Below are 14,262 nucleotides of genomic sequence, written 5' to 3' on the forward strand. Positions count from 1 at the left end.
ATGATGGCATGATTTCAGACTCTACGGACGGTTATCAGGTGACGCTCGTGTGAAAACCAGAAGCTTTTTTTTTTCTTTTTTCTTTCTTTGAGCTCTGACCTCTGAGCTCCCTGTTACTTCCGCGTTCCGCTCACCTGTTACACCTGTGTTACTGCTACGCTCTTGATGCGACTCCTCCTCCGCCGGTGCACCTGTCCTGCTTTCGTGCCATGACCGAGGACTTCGAAACGTGTGATTTAACATGCTCGTCCCCATCGGGTGACCCAGAGGAGACTCTAAAAGTTAAAAGCTGGAGTATGGAGTGCGAGCAGCCCATTTTCTCCGCGCTGGGAGGCGGAATGAAGCTGCAGAAGACAGTCGACGCTCCGCGGCCGACTATGAGCGGCAGTCCCGGAAAAACCTCACTGGCTGCGGCCACCTCCGACACCGAGTCCGGGATCTACTCTGTTGAGAGTGAGCTGTGTGTAGACCACGAATCCGAGCTGGACTGGTTCTGCGGCACCGAGCAGAAACTCATCTGCTCCCACTGCGCCACCGTGGGCTCCTGCCAGGGACACACCGTGACCCCTCTGGCCACCAGAGTCACCAGAGTCAGGGTGAGTCTCGGGCAGCCAAGCAACAGCTGTTTTAACATATTTCACTCATAGTGATCATTTTCAGTTCCGGGGTGTATAGCTACAATAAATACACATTTTCACCCTCAATAATCTGCCTGCAGGTCTCCAAATGGCTTCAGGAAGGTTTCACTTTGTCTGAGTGGAACTATCTTTAAGGGCAACTATTTTCTTCTAACCCTATTTAACATAAAATGACCTTTTTCTGACTAAACTTAACAAAATACATGTTTAAAAAGTAAAAATACTTTGATTTAATTGAGTTTTTGTGAAAGATTTTGCCCATCATGACTGACAAAGTGTGGATTTTTATATTTCACCTACAGTTGTATAACCATAACAGTTATCCAGATAACAGTTATTATGAAACAAAGTGGCCCGGGTGTTTCCATATTTGTTAAGTTATTGTTTGTGTAGCTCTTAGGGCTTTTTTGGGAGTGCCACACTGGCTGATTCCTCTCAGCGGTATTTGAGAATACAGGATTTTCTTGCTGTGTTTCCAGCTGATGAATTCCACGTGGTTTTTAATGTGTTTTTATTCCTGAACTGCAGACAGTGTGCAGGCTATTTAGGTTTTTCTTTTTTTTCCTTTTTCTTATCAGGACAAACTGGTGGACGTGTGTGAGAAAATGCAGCTGCAGGCCCTGAGGATTGAGAGGTTTATCGAGCAGACACTGGCAGCCAAAGAGCAGAAGCTTCAGGTGATCCACACCCACCCAGGCTCACCACACACTCATGATGATCTCAGCATCCAAATGCTATGGAGCCTGTTTAGCAAGTGCATTGTGTTGACATTTGCTGGATCCTGTTTCAGATGTGAATTTTTGGCCACGTTTTGGGTTTGTGTATAGTGATAGAAATTTCTACAAGCTGCTATCTGTTTCTACTGATCAGTCAATTTATAATTTTTTTTTCTTTTACTATTAGTATAATATACATATATAAATCAACTCTCTGAGCCCAAAGGGAAGTCTTTATTTTGACTGTTTTGTCCATCTAAACCCAAATTATTCAGTTCACATTAGAGCAGAGAAACGGAAGCAAATCGACATATTTCAGAAAAACAAACAAAACTGGGACATTTCTTTGATAAATATGCAAACTAATTGATTATTGGTAAATTTTTCTTTTGAATTTTTTTGCACGTAAAACAAAACTTAACATGCATTTACCCGTTTATTCCTTTATATGACCGTATGTGTAAGTTCTATAAATATTAGGAGGCAATTATTTATTTTCTCTTACAATTAAGTATTAACCCGGGGGTATAATAATGAAAAGATAATGATAATATATTTTATAACATGTGCTTCACATGGTTTAAAAGACTTTGATATAATCACTGACTTAAAAATATATAAAAATGTAACAGATGAAGACTGTAACAACAAAGCATGGGGCAAGTCTTGCTGATTCAGTGCACGTAGCAAAGTCTGCAGCCTCTCTTAGCTTAATGGGTGTTCAGGACAAGTCGTGCTTGTGCACTAAAGAGACCAAATCGAGCCTCAAGCAAACAAGAAAAGTCTGATAAGTGGAAAACTACCACCACACCTGAGCAGGAATCAAATGTTTCTGTAACAAAATAGCTTTACACAGTGGGGGGGGGGGGAAAGAGCGTGGTCAGTGAATCTCTGTACACTTTGCTGTGCTTGGTCAGATGTGCGAGTCACAAGTATCATTAACGAGCTGTCGTCCGTGCCCACCGTCAAGTGCTTGTGTCACTGCTTATGAGGAGCAGCAGCTTCCATTAGGCGCAGGTGTAGGCCAGTGTTTGAGTTATAGGAGAGAATACCAGATAGGAAGTGGGCATTAAAAAGAGAGACGACGTCACAGTATGACAAATTTTATGCTATGGATAATAGAAAATAAATTATATGCTACGTGCACTTAAATTTATTACAGCAGTGCAGGTGTTACATTAAAACATTTTAAAAAACAGACTTGTAGACCTTCAACCATCCACTACTGACCCATCAGGCAAGTTGTAATAAAATTGTTACCAAAATAATGGATACTAAAGGAGGGATGTTACTATGATACTAATAATGAGATTTCACAAAGCGTTTCACTTAGATTTACATTTTTTTTTTAAAGTCTGTTTTTTTTATTTTTATTCTATTTAACTAAAAATAATACCCATGCTACTGCAGGCCAACATCTCAGATAGCTGACACAGTTTGATTGGCTCACGGTGTGCCGTATGTATATTGTCATGTTAGTCAGTTAAAGTATGAAGATGTGAAAATTAGTGCTGGGACTGTGGATGTGGTTTTTATGGCATTTTTCACGCATTTGTGATATTCAAAGAACTGTACAAGTGACGCTAAATGATTAAAAGAAAGTAAAAACCATGTGAGACTAATTCACAGGAGATGCACAAGGATCTTGCAAAGAAAAGCGTCTGGACTTCTTTAAGTTGCTTGAAGACGTTTCACCTCTCATCCGAGAAGCTTCTTCAGTTCTAAGGTCAAATGGTGGAGAGTCCCAGATATAAACCTAGTGGGAGTAACCCCCCACAGAGGGACAAAAGGACCCCCTGATCTGATCGCCTGAGCCAAGGTGGGAAACTGGGCGTGGGTTCCAATCAGCCAGAGTTTCGGGTGTGTTCATTGTGAAACCTGGCCCCACCTTATCATGCAAATTCCTGAGGTCAGATGGCCCAGGATGTGAGTGGGCGTTAAGGTGTCTGGGGAGGGATCTCAAAACTGGATTATAGATGGCAGAGAGTTGGTGTCGTAAACCCCCGCCTCTGTTCAAAGATGGTCGCTCACAGTGGACATAGATGGCTTCTTTCACTCCTCTTTCAAACCATCTGTCCTCTCTGTCCAAAATGTGAACATTGGCATCCTCGAAAGAGTGTCCTTTATCCTTAAGATGCAGATGGACTGCTGAGTCTTGTCCTGTGGAGGTGGCTCTTCTGTGTTGTGCCATGCGCTTGTGAAGTGGCTGTTTGGTCTCTCCAATGTAGAGGTCTGGGCATTCCTCGCTGCACTGTACAGCATACACCACATTGTTAAGTTTGTGTTTTGGCGTTTTGTCTTTCGGGTGAACCAGTTTTTGTCTGAGCGTGTTGCTGGGTCTGAAATGCACCGGGATGTCATGCTTGGAGAAAACTCTCCTGAGTTTCTCTGATACACCGGCTACATAGGGGATGACAATGTTGTTGCGTCTGTCTTTCTTATCCTCCCTCGCTGGTGTCTGGTCTTCTTTTCTGTGCCTCTTTGCTGACTTTAAGAACGCCCATTTAGGATAGCTGCACGTTTTGAGTGCTTCCTTTACACGTGTGTGTTCCTTCTTTTTCCCTTCAGGCTTAGAGGGTTCTCAGTCATCCAGGTCATCGCTTTGACTACGATGACCTGGATGACTGAGAACCTTCACAGACATGCACAAGGATAAAGATTTTAATTTTGGAGACAGTAAATGTTTCATTTTCAGTTTTCTCGTGCCAGATTTTAAAGGAAATCATTTTAAAATCATTGATAAATCAATAAAGGATTTATCATTTATGCAGTTGGATTCCAAACCACAAGTATTCACTTCACACTCATGCATTTCGTCTTCCCTGCTGTCTTATTATGCAGGCAGCGGCGAGCAGGGCGAGGGAGCAGGTGCTGGCTCAGGTGAGCGCGGCACGCGAAGCCCTGGAGGAGGAGGAGCAGCGTCTCTTAGAGGAGGTGCAGAGAGAGGAGGAGCGTGTGGAGCAGTGTCTCCTGACCCAGAGAGCCCACTGGGGCCAAGCGTTGACGAATCTGTCGCAAACACGCTCCCGTCTGGTGCACACGCTGACGCACACTCCCGACGCACAGCTGGTGGTGAGAGACTCGGGAAGCTTTAGCAGGAAGGGGTTAACAGGGGCAGCTCTAATAACTGTATCCTGATAACAGTCATAATCACTGAGAGTAATCACCTGCTTAATGTCTCATTTTTCAGACCAGTGTCCAGGAGATAGCTGAAAGGTAATGTTTCTTTTTTATGAAGCAATATTTTGTGAATACTATTTTCTTGCTCAGGAGCTGTATCATTAAACCTCTTTTCTCTGCTTCTCTGCTCAGGGTGGAGGAGGCAGAGGGGGTCGGGGAGCCCTGTGACACAGACCAGCTCAGCCTGAACCCGTGCTGCACTGAAAGCAAGCTGCTGAGGGGTCTGTGGGCTACTGCAGTGCTGCTCGGGCCAAACAGTCAGTAGATTTCTATTATACTTGTTAATCATTTTGTGTAAATGCAGCACATTCAAAATTCAAAAGCATAAAAGTTTTCACTGCAGCACTACAAGGTGTATTTACCAACCTTAAAAACCTATGAACGGAGTGGATTTTGTAGAGTATGCTCAGAAAAAAGTATAATATCCAATTACAGTTTATACAGATGTAAGAAAACGGCTCCTGTTCCATTACTGATTCTCATTGGCTCGGCTTTGAGTGTCACCGCCATCGCTAAGCAGCATGTCAAAGATATTACATTCATGCTGAGGGTCAAATGGTTATTCACGATGGAGGCATTTCCCCTGCTTCCTGTGATAAGTGTTGGGATCATCAATCAAAAAAAAAAGGAATTATTACACAGAACACTTCTATTAAAAGTATTGCAGTATGTTACTTAATTACACCTAGGAGTAAGTAATTTGTTTTACTACTTCATTTCACATTTCTCCATAAAATCACCTTAAATGCATTGTCTCATAATCAGCATTTAACTATATAAACCTGAGGCTGCAAACACACAGATTCTACTTTAGACACATGAACAGGTAGAAACAGAGGCCTGACTGCTCATCATGTTGTTACCTGTTAAAGTTCAGGGTCTGGCTGCTGGGCTGGGGTCAGTGTTCACTCAGCTTTAACATCAGTGTGAATGTGTGTGTGAATGGGTGAAGGACTGGATATGTAAAGCGCTTTGGGGTCCTTAGGGACTAGTAAAGCGCTATATAAATACAGGCCATTTACCATTTATCACTCTGGGTTCTTGGCTAGCTTAGCGTCTGTGTAGGTGCTTGCAAAGTCGAGATTGTGTTAGCAGCATAATGCAGATATTTCTGTCCTGGATGCAACCCCATTCTTTAACAACAGTACATTATATTCCATAAACTAAATATCCAAAATATGGTTAAAACTAGGGGTGGGTTTTGATAATCGATTTATCGATTAAAATCGATTCTGGCTTGGATAACGTGATATCGATTCATTAAAATCCTGAATAGATTTTTTTTTTAATATAAATTTATTTTGCCTGAAATGCCAGAATCTCAGTTTCGACAACCACCAAACAGCTAAAACAGTAAATGAGAGCAGGTGCACGGATTCTGCACAAAGACCGCCGACGCATCAGAATCGGTGAGATGTCGCCTTTCTCACTCGACGGCACGGACACGGTCGGGGCTGAAAGCCGACAGCTCGCTGATTCTGATGTTTTCTTCATTATTCCCTTGCTTGTTACGCACAAGTCTGCCGTTGTTTACAGCGCTGTCGCTGTTTTTTCCCCTTTTGCTTACTTCCAAAAAGAAAACCTAATTTCTGCCGTTCAGTAGGCTTCTGAACAAATTTAAACTTTTTAAAATTTTGCAAAACGCTTAGCCGTGTCTCTAATAAAACCGCTGTAACTTCAGAGGTAATGTTCATCAATGGTTTTCTTTCGTTTTTGATGTACTGCAGAATATTTTTATAAAATCCCAGGCCAGGAAAATCACCTTCATGTTTTTCTGTGTTTTATCTTCAGCTACTTTGACACAAAGGCATCTGCTCTGATGCTCACACCTTTGCTAAAGTCTTGCGAGTGTCAGCTTTCTTTTTATAGATACAAAAATATGTAAATGTACTGATCTGAATTATAATATTCCTGACTGTCTAAGGCAAAATTTCCCAGATTCAAATCGAATTGAATCGAATCGTGGATCGAATCGATTCGGGACCTTGTGAATCAGAATCAAATCGGTTCTAGAAATCAGTGACGATACCCAGCCCTAGTTAAAACCAATTATGTTTTTTTTGTTTCTCACATAAAAGGAAAGTAGTTATTGTACCGCCGCAGTGAAATGGCAGAGTCAAACCTAACTGAAACTCAATGATTATTCTAAAATACTCTTTAAAATGTGACGGTTAGTAAAATTATGCCTTGAAATGAGGCATAAAAATAATTACCATTTTAATTTTAGTTTAGTTTAGCACAATATTTTCTGAATTAATTGATTTTAAAAAAGTTGTGTTATTTATTAGAGAAATAACAAACTGAGTTCATGTTTTTATACCCAAATTTGATCTGGCACTTGTGTCTGAGAGGTCAGGAGTTCATGAAGAACAACATTCAGCTACTAAAACTCATTTTTCTATTCAGGAATCCAACTAAATAATTTGGCATCTTAATCTAAAAATAAATGTGCTTCATTTTTTTTCCCCTGCTTTTTTTTTTTTGTAAAGTAGTGAATTTTAAATTGTATAATTACATTTACAACAATTATACTAACATTAAAAATATAATTTTATTAAAAAATGTTGGTAAATATCATTACTCTTCATTTGCAGCTGTTGCATAAATGTTATATGTGTTGGTCTACTAAATTTGTAATAAAAGTTTTAAAAGCAGGGATGTTAGAGCTTGTTTATATAAATAAATTGAAGATGAATCAATTCTGGGCAGGAAGAATCCTTAGAGTCCTTATTTGTGGGTCCCCTGCAGTGCTCACGTCCTGCTCTACTATATAAATGTTATTGTAGTCCATTGTAAGGTGGTTGTTAGGCAAGTTTGTAAATGTATGTGTGTAAGGAGTTTTTGGGGTGTGGTCCCTCTCCTAAAAAACGGATAGAATATCTTCAGTCAGGTGTTACTGTGGTGAAATCAAAACAAAAGGTGTTACTGATGCACAAATTCTACAAGTGGATCATTTTAGGTCGTTGGTAGGTGGTTGCTAAACAACATGATGACATCATAATGCGTGATATAGATAACAACCTTCAGACACCTAAGATACACATGTGTGCTACTCCTGCTGTGTAGGGTGAGTATGCAGAAAGACAGAGGTTTCATAATAAGATGATGACATCGTCACTCTCGTTGTCATACAGACACAGACTGACGCCCTACAAAATATCCCTGCTAACTGTAGCAAATTGAACATAAAGCACATACAGTACTTACATTTATTTTTTAGCGACACAAATTTAAGCATGTAATCACCCATTTATCTCCAAAGATGATCTGATTTCCTAATGCGTGTGTGTTTGTTGTGCCTGGACATCTGAATGTAGGGTAAACTGAAACACATTATACTTGTGCAACTTAGAAATTCAGGAGTTACTGGTATATCAGGAAGATCTGGAAGATGAACGGGGCAGTACTGTAAAGTAATTCCAGGTATTCTGTGTTTGGAGAAGAGGCCATGTGCCATCTGTTTGGCAGCGCTCGGAATTTGCTTGATGTCCTGTTTATATTCTCTGTATTCATGCATATTCTCATGTTTAATAACGAAACAATATAAAAACAAAAACATGATAGTAATCCACCCTTTTCCTTTCTTCTCACAGCTTCTGGATCATCATGTTTAAAGTTCGATGAGCGCACAGTCAGCCCTCTTCTCTCTCTGTCTGAGGACTTCTGCACTTTAACTTTCCTCCACAAAAAACCGCGCCAGTCTCCACCCTACGACCCAGCACGATTTGACTCTTGGCCCAACGCCTTAGGCTCGGTGTCTATGTCCTCTGGCATCCACAGTTGGGTGGTAGACGTGGGCCAGAGCGGCGCCTTTAAAGTCGGGGTCTGCTACGCCTCCCTGGAGCGCAAAGGTTCTGGGAACGAAGCTCGACTGGGCCACAACAGTCAGTCCTGGGTGCTGTCTCACTACGACGGAGACTACTCCTTCTGCCACGCAGGGAAGAAGGTGCCGCTACAAGTGGCGAGGAGGCCAGAGAGGGTGGGCCTGCTGCTGGACTGGCAAAGTCAGACGCTGCTGTTTTACGAGCCACACTCCTGCGCTGTGCTGTACTCAGTCTCACAGAACTTCAGTGCCCCGCTGCTGCCGGCCTTTGCCGTGACTGACCGCAGTATCACCATACTGCACTGATGGACACCCCCCCCCCCCACACACACACACACACAGAGTTATATAGTGCCAAAATTGCTAAATGAGCATTAATGATGTGAAGAAACCACAAAGAGAAACAACGTCCTCTAATGTAGATTTAATTAGCAGCTTCGCTGTGTGAGCAGTAATGAGAACTCCAGACACTCAGTTTCTATTTATTCAGTCCTGCTGTAGACACCTTTATTTTTTACTGTTTCTTATTATTTTAGGCTTAAACGTATTTGTGAGCTGATCCCATTATAAAGTAGTGTTGTTATAGTAATAACATTTTTTAATAAAGAATATTTGTGTTTTTAGTATGATTACATGTTGCTAAGAAGTATCCACAAAGAAAACATCGCTTATTCTGGTTGATCCAGGACTATTTTAAATGTGGAAAAGAAACTCCCTTTAACAATAATCTGAAACTGTTTTGTATTGTCAAAATTTTAGATGTTATGTGGTGAGTAAAGGAGTTACTAAACTTGACTCTTTTATTACTTGAGTCTAATATTACCCTGTTATTTCTTTGAGCCGCAGCAGTGTTTGATGTTGTGTATGTGTGGCATGTCCACTGGGATACAGTGAAGCACAGCGTAGTGTTTAAGTTGGATTTTTGGTACTTTCGGGCAGCGGGAAAGGCAATCAGGAGGAAGCTGGCGCAAATAATCCAGCTACTGGTCATTTTCCACATGTAAATATATGAGAATGATACTTCTTGATAAATCTTACATAAAAAGGGGCATTTGTGAAGGTTCAAAGAGAATGGAAAAATTAAAAAATGAAGCATTAAGAAAGAAAACAGACCAACAGACAACACAGGTGACAAACATTAAAAAACAAGCTGGATGATAGTCAAACTAGTTTGATTCAAAAGCCAAAGTAAAAAAGTGAGTTTTAAGATGTGATTTAAAAGACTGAATCGACTCGGAAGTATGAATATCAACAGGAAGGTTATTCCAGAGTCTAGGTGCTGCAGTTGCAAAGGCACGATCACCTCTGGACTTCAGCCGAGACCTTGGTTGTACTAAGAGCATCTGACAAGAAGATCTTGGTGCTCTTTTGGGGTTATACAAGTAGAGGACTTTAGTTAGATAGCTAGGTGCCAAGTTGTTTAAAATTTTAAAAGTAAGCAAGATAATTTTAAAATCAATGTGATATTTGACAGGGAGCCAGTGTAAGTTGGCTAAAACTGGAGTGATGTGATCATACAGTCTAGTACCAGTTTAAAGGCGTGCAGCAGCATTTTGACCTAACTGCAAACGATGGAGAGAAGAGTCGTGGAGGCCCAAGTAGAGAGAGTTGCAGTCCAGTCTAGCGGTGATAAATGCATGAATAAGTTTTTCAAGGTATTTCAGAGGAAGATAGGGGCTTCGCTTTGGAAATCTAACGTAACTGGTAAAATTCTGTAATTTGAAAGAGCTATCCAAAAATACTCCGAGGTTTCTTACAGTGTGGGAGAGATGGCTAGCAAGAGGACCAAGAGTATCAGTTTGCTGGCCCAAAGGGCTATGATTATCAAAAATAATAACTTTGGTTGTATTTTCATTCAGGGAGAGAAAATTATTTGATGACCAGACTTTGACATCATGAAGACAGTTAAACAGTGGTTGCAGTGTGGTAGAGACATCCAAGTTCAGGGGAAAGTAAATTTAGATGTCATCGGCATGGCAGTGGAAGGAGATATTGTATTTTTTGAAAATAGATCCCAAGTGCAGCATGTACAAGGAGAAGAGTTGGACCCAAAACAGACCCCTGTGGGACACCACAGTAAATACGGAAAGAAGAGGAAGAGAATTGCATCATAGCAACGGAGAACGACCTCTAGCCTTGATAAAAGAATGTTATGACCAACCGCATGAAAAGCAAAGTCCAATCTAGTAAAACTAAAACCACAGAGCAACCCGAATAAGCGGTTAAAAGAAGATCATTAAAAACTCTTAATAAAGCTGTCTCAGTACTGTGGCGAGGTTTGAAACCAGACTAGAAGTTTTCACCAATATCATTAACATCTAAAAAGGCCTGAAGTTGCTTAAGAACTATGTTTTTCAGGATTTTGGACATAAAAGGGAATTTGGAGATCAGCCTGTAATTAGAGAGAGCATTAGGGTGAAGGTTTGCACAACAGCATGTTTGAAGGCAGTTGGTACACAACCTAATGTCAGTGATGCACTCAAAAAAAGTAAAATACAGGGCCCAATAGTCTCCAAAGCTTCCTTGAAAATGCGAGAGGGAAGAGTGTTATGTGGGAAATTAGAAATTCTTAAGTGATCAATTATTACCTTTAAGGCAGAAAAAGACACTCAAACTGCTGAAAAACAGTTGAACATTTAGAAGCTGGAACTTTGTCTATCACTGAACGTTATAATACATTCAGTTAACACTTTATCAGGTGCATCTTGCTAGTACATGGTTGGCTCTCGTTTTTGGTTCTTCGTGGGATTCAACGATGCTGCAACCATTCCTCAGACTTTTCCCCCCATATTAATATGATGACATCACAGTTACTGCTGATTTGTCGGCTGCTCAACTGTGATGACGATCTCCCACAACAATAACCCTCAGATAGGCTGTGGGTTTAACTAAGGGAAACACAATAAACCAAGAAATTATCCCCCACACCATTACACCTCCAGCAGCCTGACCCATGCTTTCATATACTTTACACCAGATTCTGACACTCCTATCTGAATGTTGCAGCAGAAATCACGGTGTGGTCTTCTTCTTCGAGGCGTACATCTCTTCTGCATACTTTAAATATAACAAGTAGTTATTTAAATTGCTGTTGCCTTCCTATCATGTCAAGGTCATGTTTATTTACATAGCACATTTAAAACAATAAAGTCAGCTGTGTAAAAGTGCATTAAAAGTATATGGCTACAAGAAAAATTACACTAAAACATTAGGAAATTTTAATATAATACTTAACATTAAAATAAAATAAGATTAAAAAACTGAAATAAAAACGTAAATACAAATAAAATCAGACAACAAAGGATGAGGATGTCAACTGGTGCCAAATTCCAAGGAGAATAAATGTGAAAATAAATGTGTTTTTAATGAAGATTTAAATGTGTGTGCTGTCTATCATGACTGGCTATCATCTTAATGCATTGGTGGCATGCGATTGACCGACCGGATATTTGAATTTGCGTGCAGCTTAACAGGGTGTGACTGACAGAGTGGCCAGGGAGTGTTTTCCCACTCACTGAAGCGCCATCTACTTTTTAACCACTAGAGGGCACCACTGTCCGACCTTAGAAACCGACATCATAAGCTTGATGTTGGTTGTGATCTCCAAGTTTCCTCTCAGAACAGTGAGGATCACGGATAGAGTCAGTCATGCAAAAATACAGGATATTCCCAAACTGGGTACATACTGTCAATGAGAGTCTGTGAAACAACTTCCCCAAATTTTAAGATAAATGAAACTGACATGGCTGCCCAAGACAAGTGGCTGGTGGTGCAGTGATTGGCACTGATGCCTCACAGAACAAGTTCCTGGATTTGAATCCATCAGGCTTTGGCTTTTCCGTGCTGAATTTCTATGTTCCCGGGTGTCTCCTGACATCCAAAGACATGCATGTTTGAGGTTAAATGGTAATTCCAAATGGGTCATGGGTGTGTCTGTCTCTGTGACAGCTGGAGTTAGCTCCAGCCCCCTCATAACCCTAAATTGGAAAGTAGATTGTACATTCACGAGCACCAGAGAGGAAACATGTAAACCTCCAAAAAGCGATCCCTAAAGGTTGACTCTGTTCATCTGGACGTAGCGTTTTCAGTGGGAGAAACGTTTCGTCACTCATCCAAGTGACTTCTTCAGTCTCAGCTGATTGCAGCTGCAACCTTATCAACAGTATATTTGTGCAATGACTGATCAAAGACCGTTGATCATACAAATCATGCTTCGTCATTAGGATGTGAAACAAACGGTTATTTCAATCTTACACAGTAAATTTTCCAGCATGTAGCAATCACTATAAGACCGTAGACTCTGCATACAAAAGTGTCTTCTGCAACAGATAATTTCATTTATAACGAGCGCACTTTAACATCTGAGACAAAATCAGGCATTTGCCCAAAGAAAATTATATTTTGTATCTGAAATACTACATTGGAAAAGTTAAACAAAGATTTTCTGTTCTTATATTTTTGAGCAGTGAATTAGGGACGATTTAAAAACATCTCTTGTGACCTCACTGACATGTATGTTTTTACCAGGAAAGCTGCTTCTGTTCGGCCGTTACAGCTCGACAGGTGTACAGAATTGTACTTCCTCCTCGTGTCGTTATTACTGTAAAAAGGAGAGTAAAGTTTGCAATAAGACAGTCAAAAGGTCAAGGAATACAGCTGCCCTATCACACACTCCTTTCCCCATCAGAGTTCATGAATCATCAGGTGCTTTTGTTCCTCAGTCATTTGACAACTGCATTCAGTTTTGCAATTACTCACTGCATGGATATCAGATCAATATTAGCATTTATATAAACCCTAAACAATTGGCAATATTTACACATTAAATGGCCACTTTATTATGTACAGTGTTTTACTTACAACTAAAAACTACCTTTTGATTATCAAACCGAACATCAGAAGGGGGATTTAAGCTACTTTGAATCTAGCATGTTTGTTATTGCCAGACAGTATGAGTATTGCAGATCTACTGGGATTTCCTGCACAGCCATCCCTACGGTTTACAGAGAATGATCTGAAAAAGAGTGTGTGGGAGTTCTCTGAGTGACACTGATTGGAAGGAAACAGTAATTCAAACAACCACTTGCCGAGCAGAAGACTGCACCAGTTGTCACTCCTGTTATTGAAGAACCAAATCCTGAGGCTATGATCATGCAGGCTCACCAAAATTGGATAACAGAAGGTTAGAAAACATTGCCTGCTCTGATGAGTCTCGATTTGTGCTGCAACATTCAGATGGTTGGGTCAGAAAACTACATGGTGTGAACTACAAGAAGTCAGGGATCCATCCTGCGTTGTATAAATACATTGGTTCATTTTGCAGACCCGTAGTACCGAGGATCTGTTAAACCCTACAGCCTACATGACACTCAATAACTCAGGTGTTGTTGATTGTCTGATGACCGTTTCCAGCAGCATGAAGTATAAAGGTAGCTTTGAAAGCAAAAAAAAAAAAAAGCCAACCTGCTACTAGCAAAATGCACCTAATAAAGTGGCCACTAATGTATTATAACCTTACAAAGTATTGCTCAATCGGATCAGCATTTTAGATTATTTTTGTTTTGTAAATTCAATTTCAATTTGTGTCCTTTGGGGATTTTTAGACCAATATAATAACAAAACATAAAAAAAACTAAAACGTTGTAGTTATACTACAAGGTATGAGAGACCTGAGCACGAGATTTAGGAAAGGTTGGCTCCGCCCCAGTGGAGGTGTTTCGCTCCCCCCTCACGACTCCCAGAGTTGGATCATACTATGATTTTGCTAACCTGCAATCTCGTTTTATAATCCTGTTTAGTTTTTTTGTTGTACAGGGTGGGACATTTATATGGATACACTGTAATAACATGGGAATGGTTGGTGATATTAAAGTCCTGTTTGTGGCACATTAGTATATGTGAGGGG

The 14,262-nt window shown here is 40.5% G+C and overlaps 1 protein-coding gene across 1 annotated transcript; it reads left to right on the plus strand.

Annotated features, from left to right (window-relative positions):
• bspry (B-box and SPRY domain containing) lies at positions 1-9,197 on the plus strand. Its single transcript, XM_085279692.1, has 6 exons — positions 1-596; positions 1,217-1,315; positions 4,196-4,426; positions 4,545-4,570; positions 4,667-4,791; positions 8,128-9,197. Exons 1-6 carry the CDS (start codon positions 210-212, stop codon positions 8,661-8,663), a joined length of 1,404 nt encoding a protein of 467 aa, XP_085135818.1. The 5' UTR covers positions 1-209; the 3' UTR covers positions 8,664-9,197.
• Positions 9,198-14,262: the final 5,065 nt, after the last annotated feature.

Source organism: Mchenga conophoros, linkage group LG7 (genome assembly GCF_057382185.1).
Source record: "Mchenga conophoros isolate Kocher_MC1m ecotype Shallow Benthic linkage group LG7, M_conophoros_male_GT1.1, whole genome shotgun sequence".
NCBI classification, from domain to species: Eukaryota; Metazoa; Chordata; class Actinopteri; order Cichliformes; family Cichlidae; genus Mchenga; species Mchenga conophoros.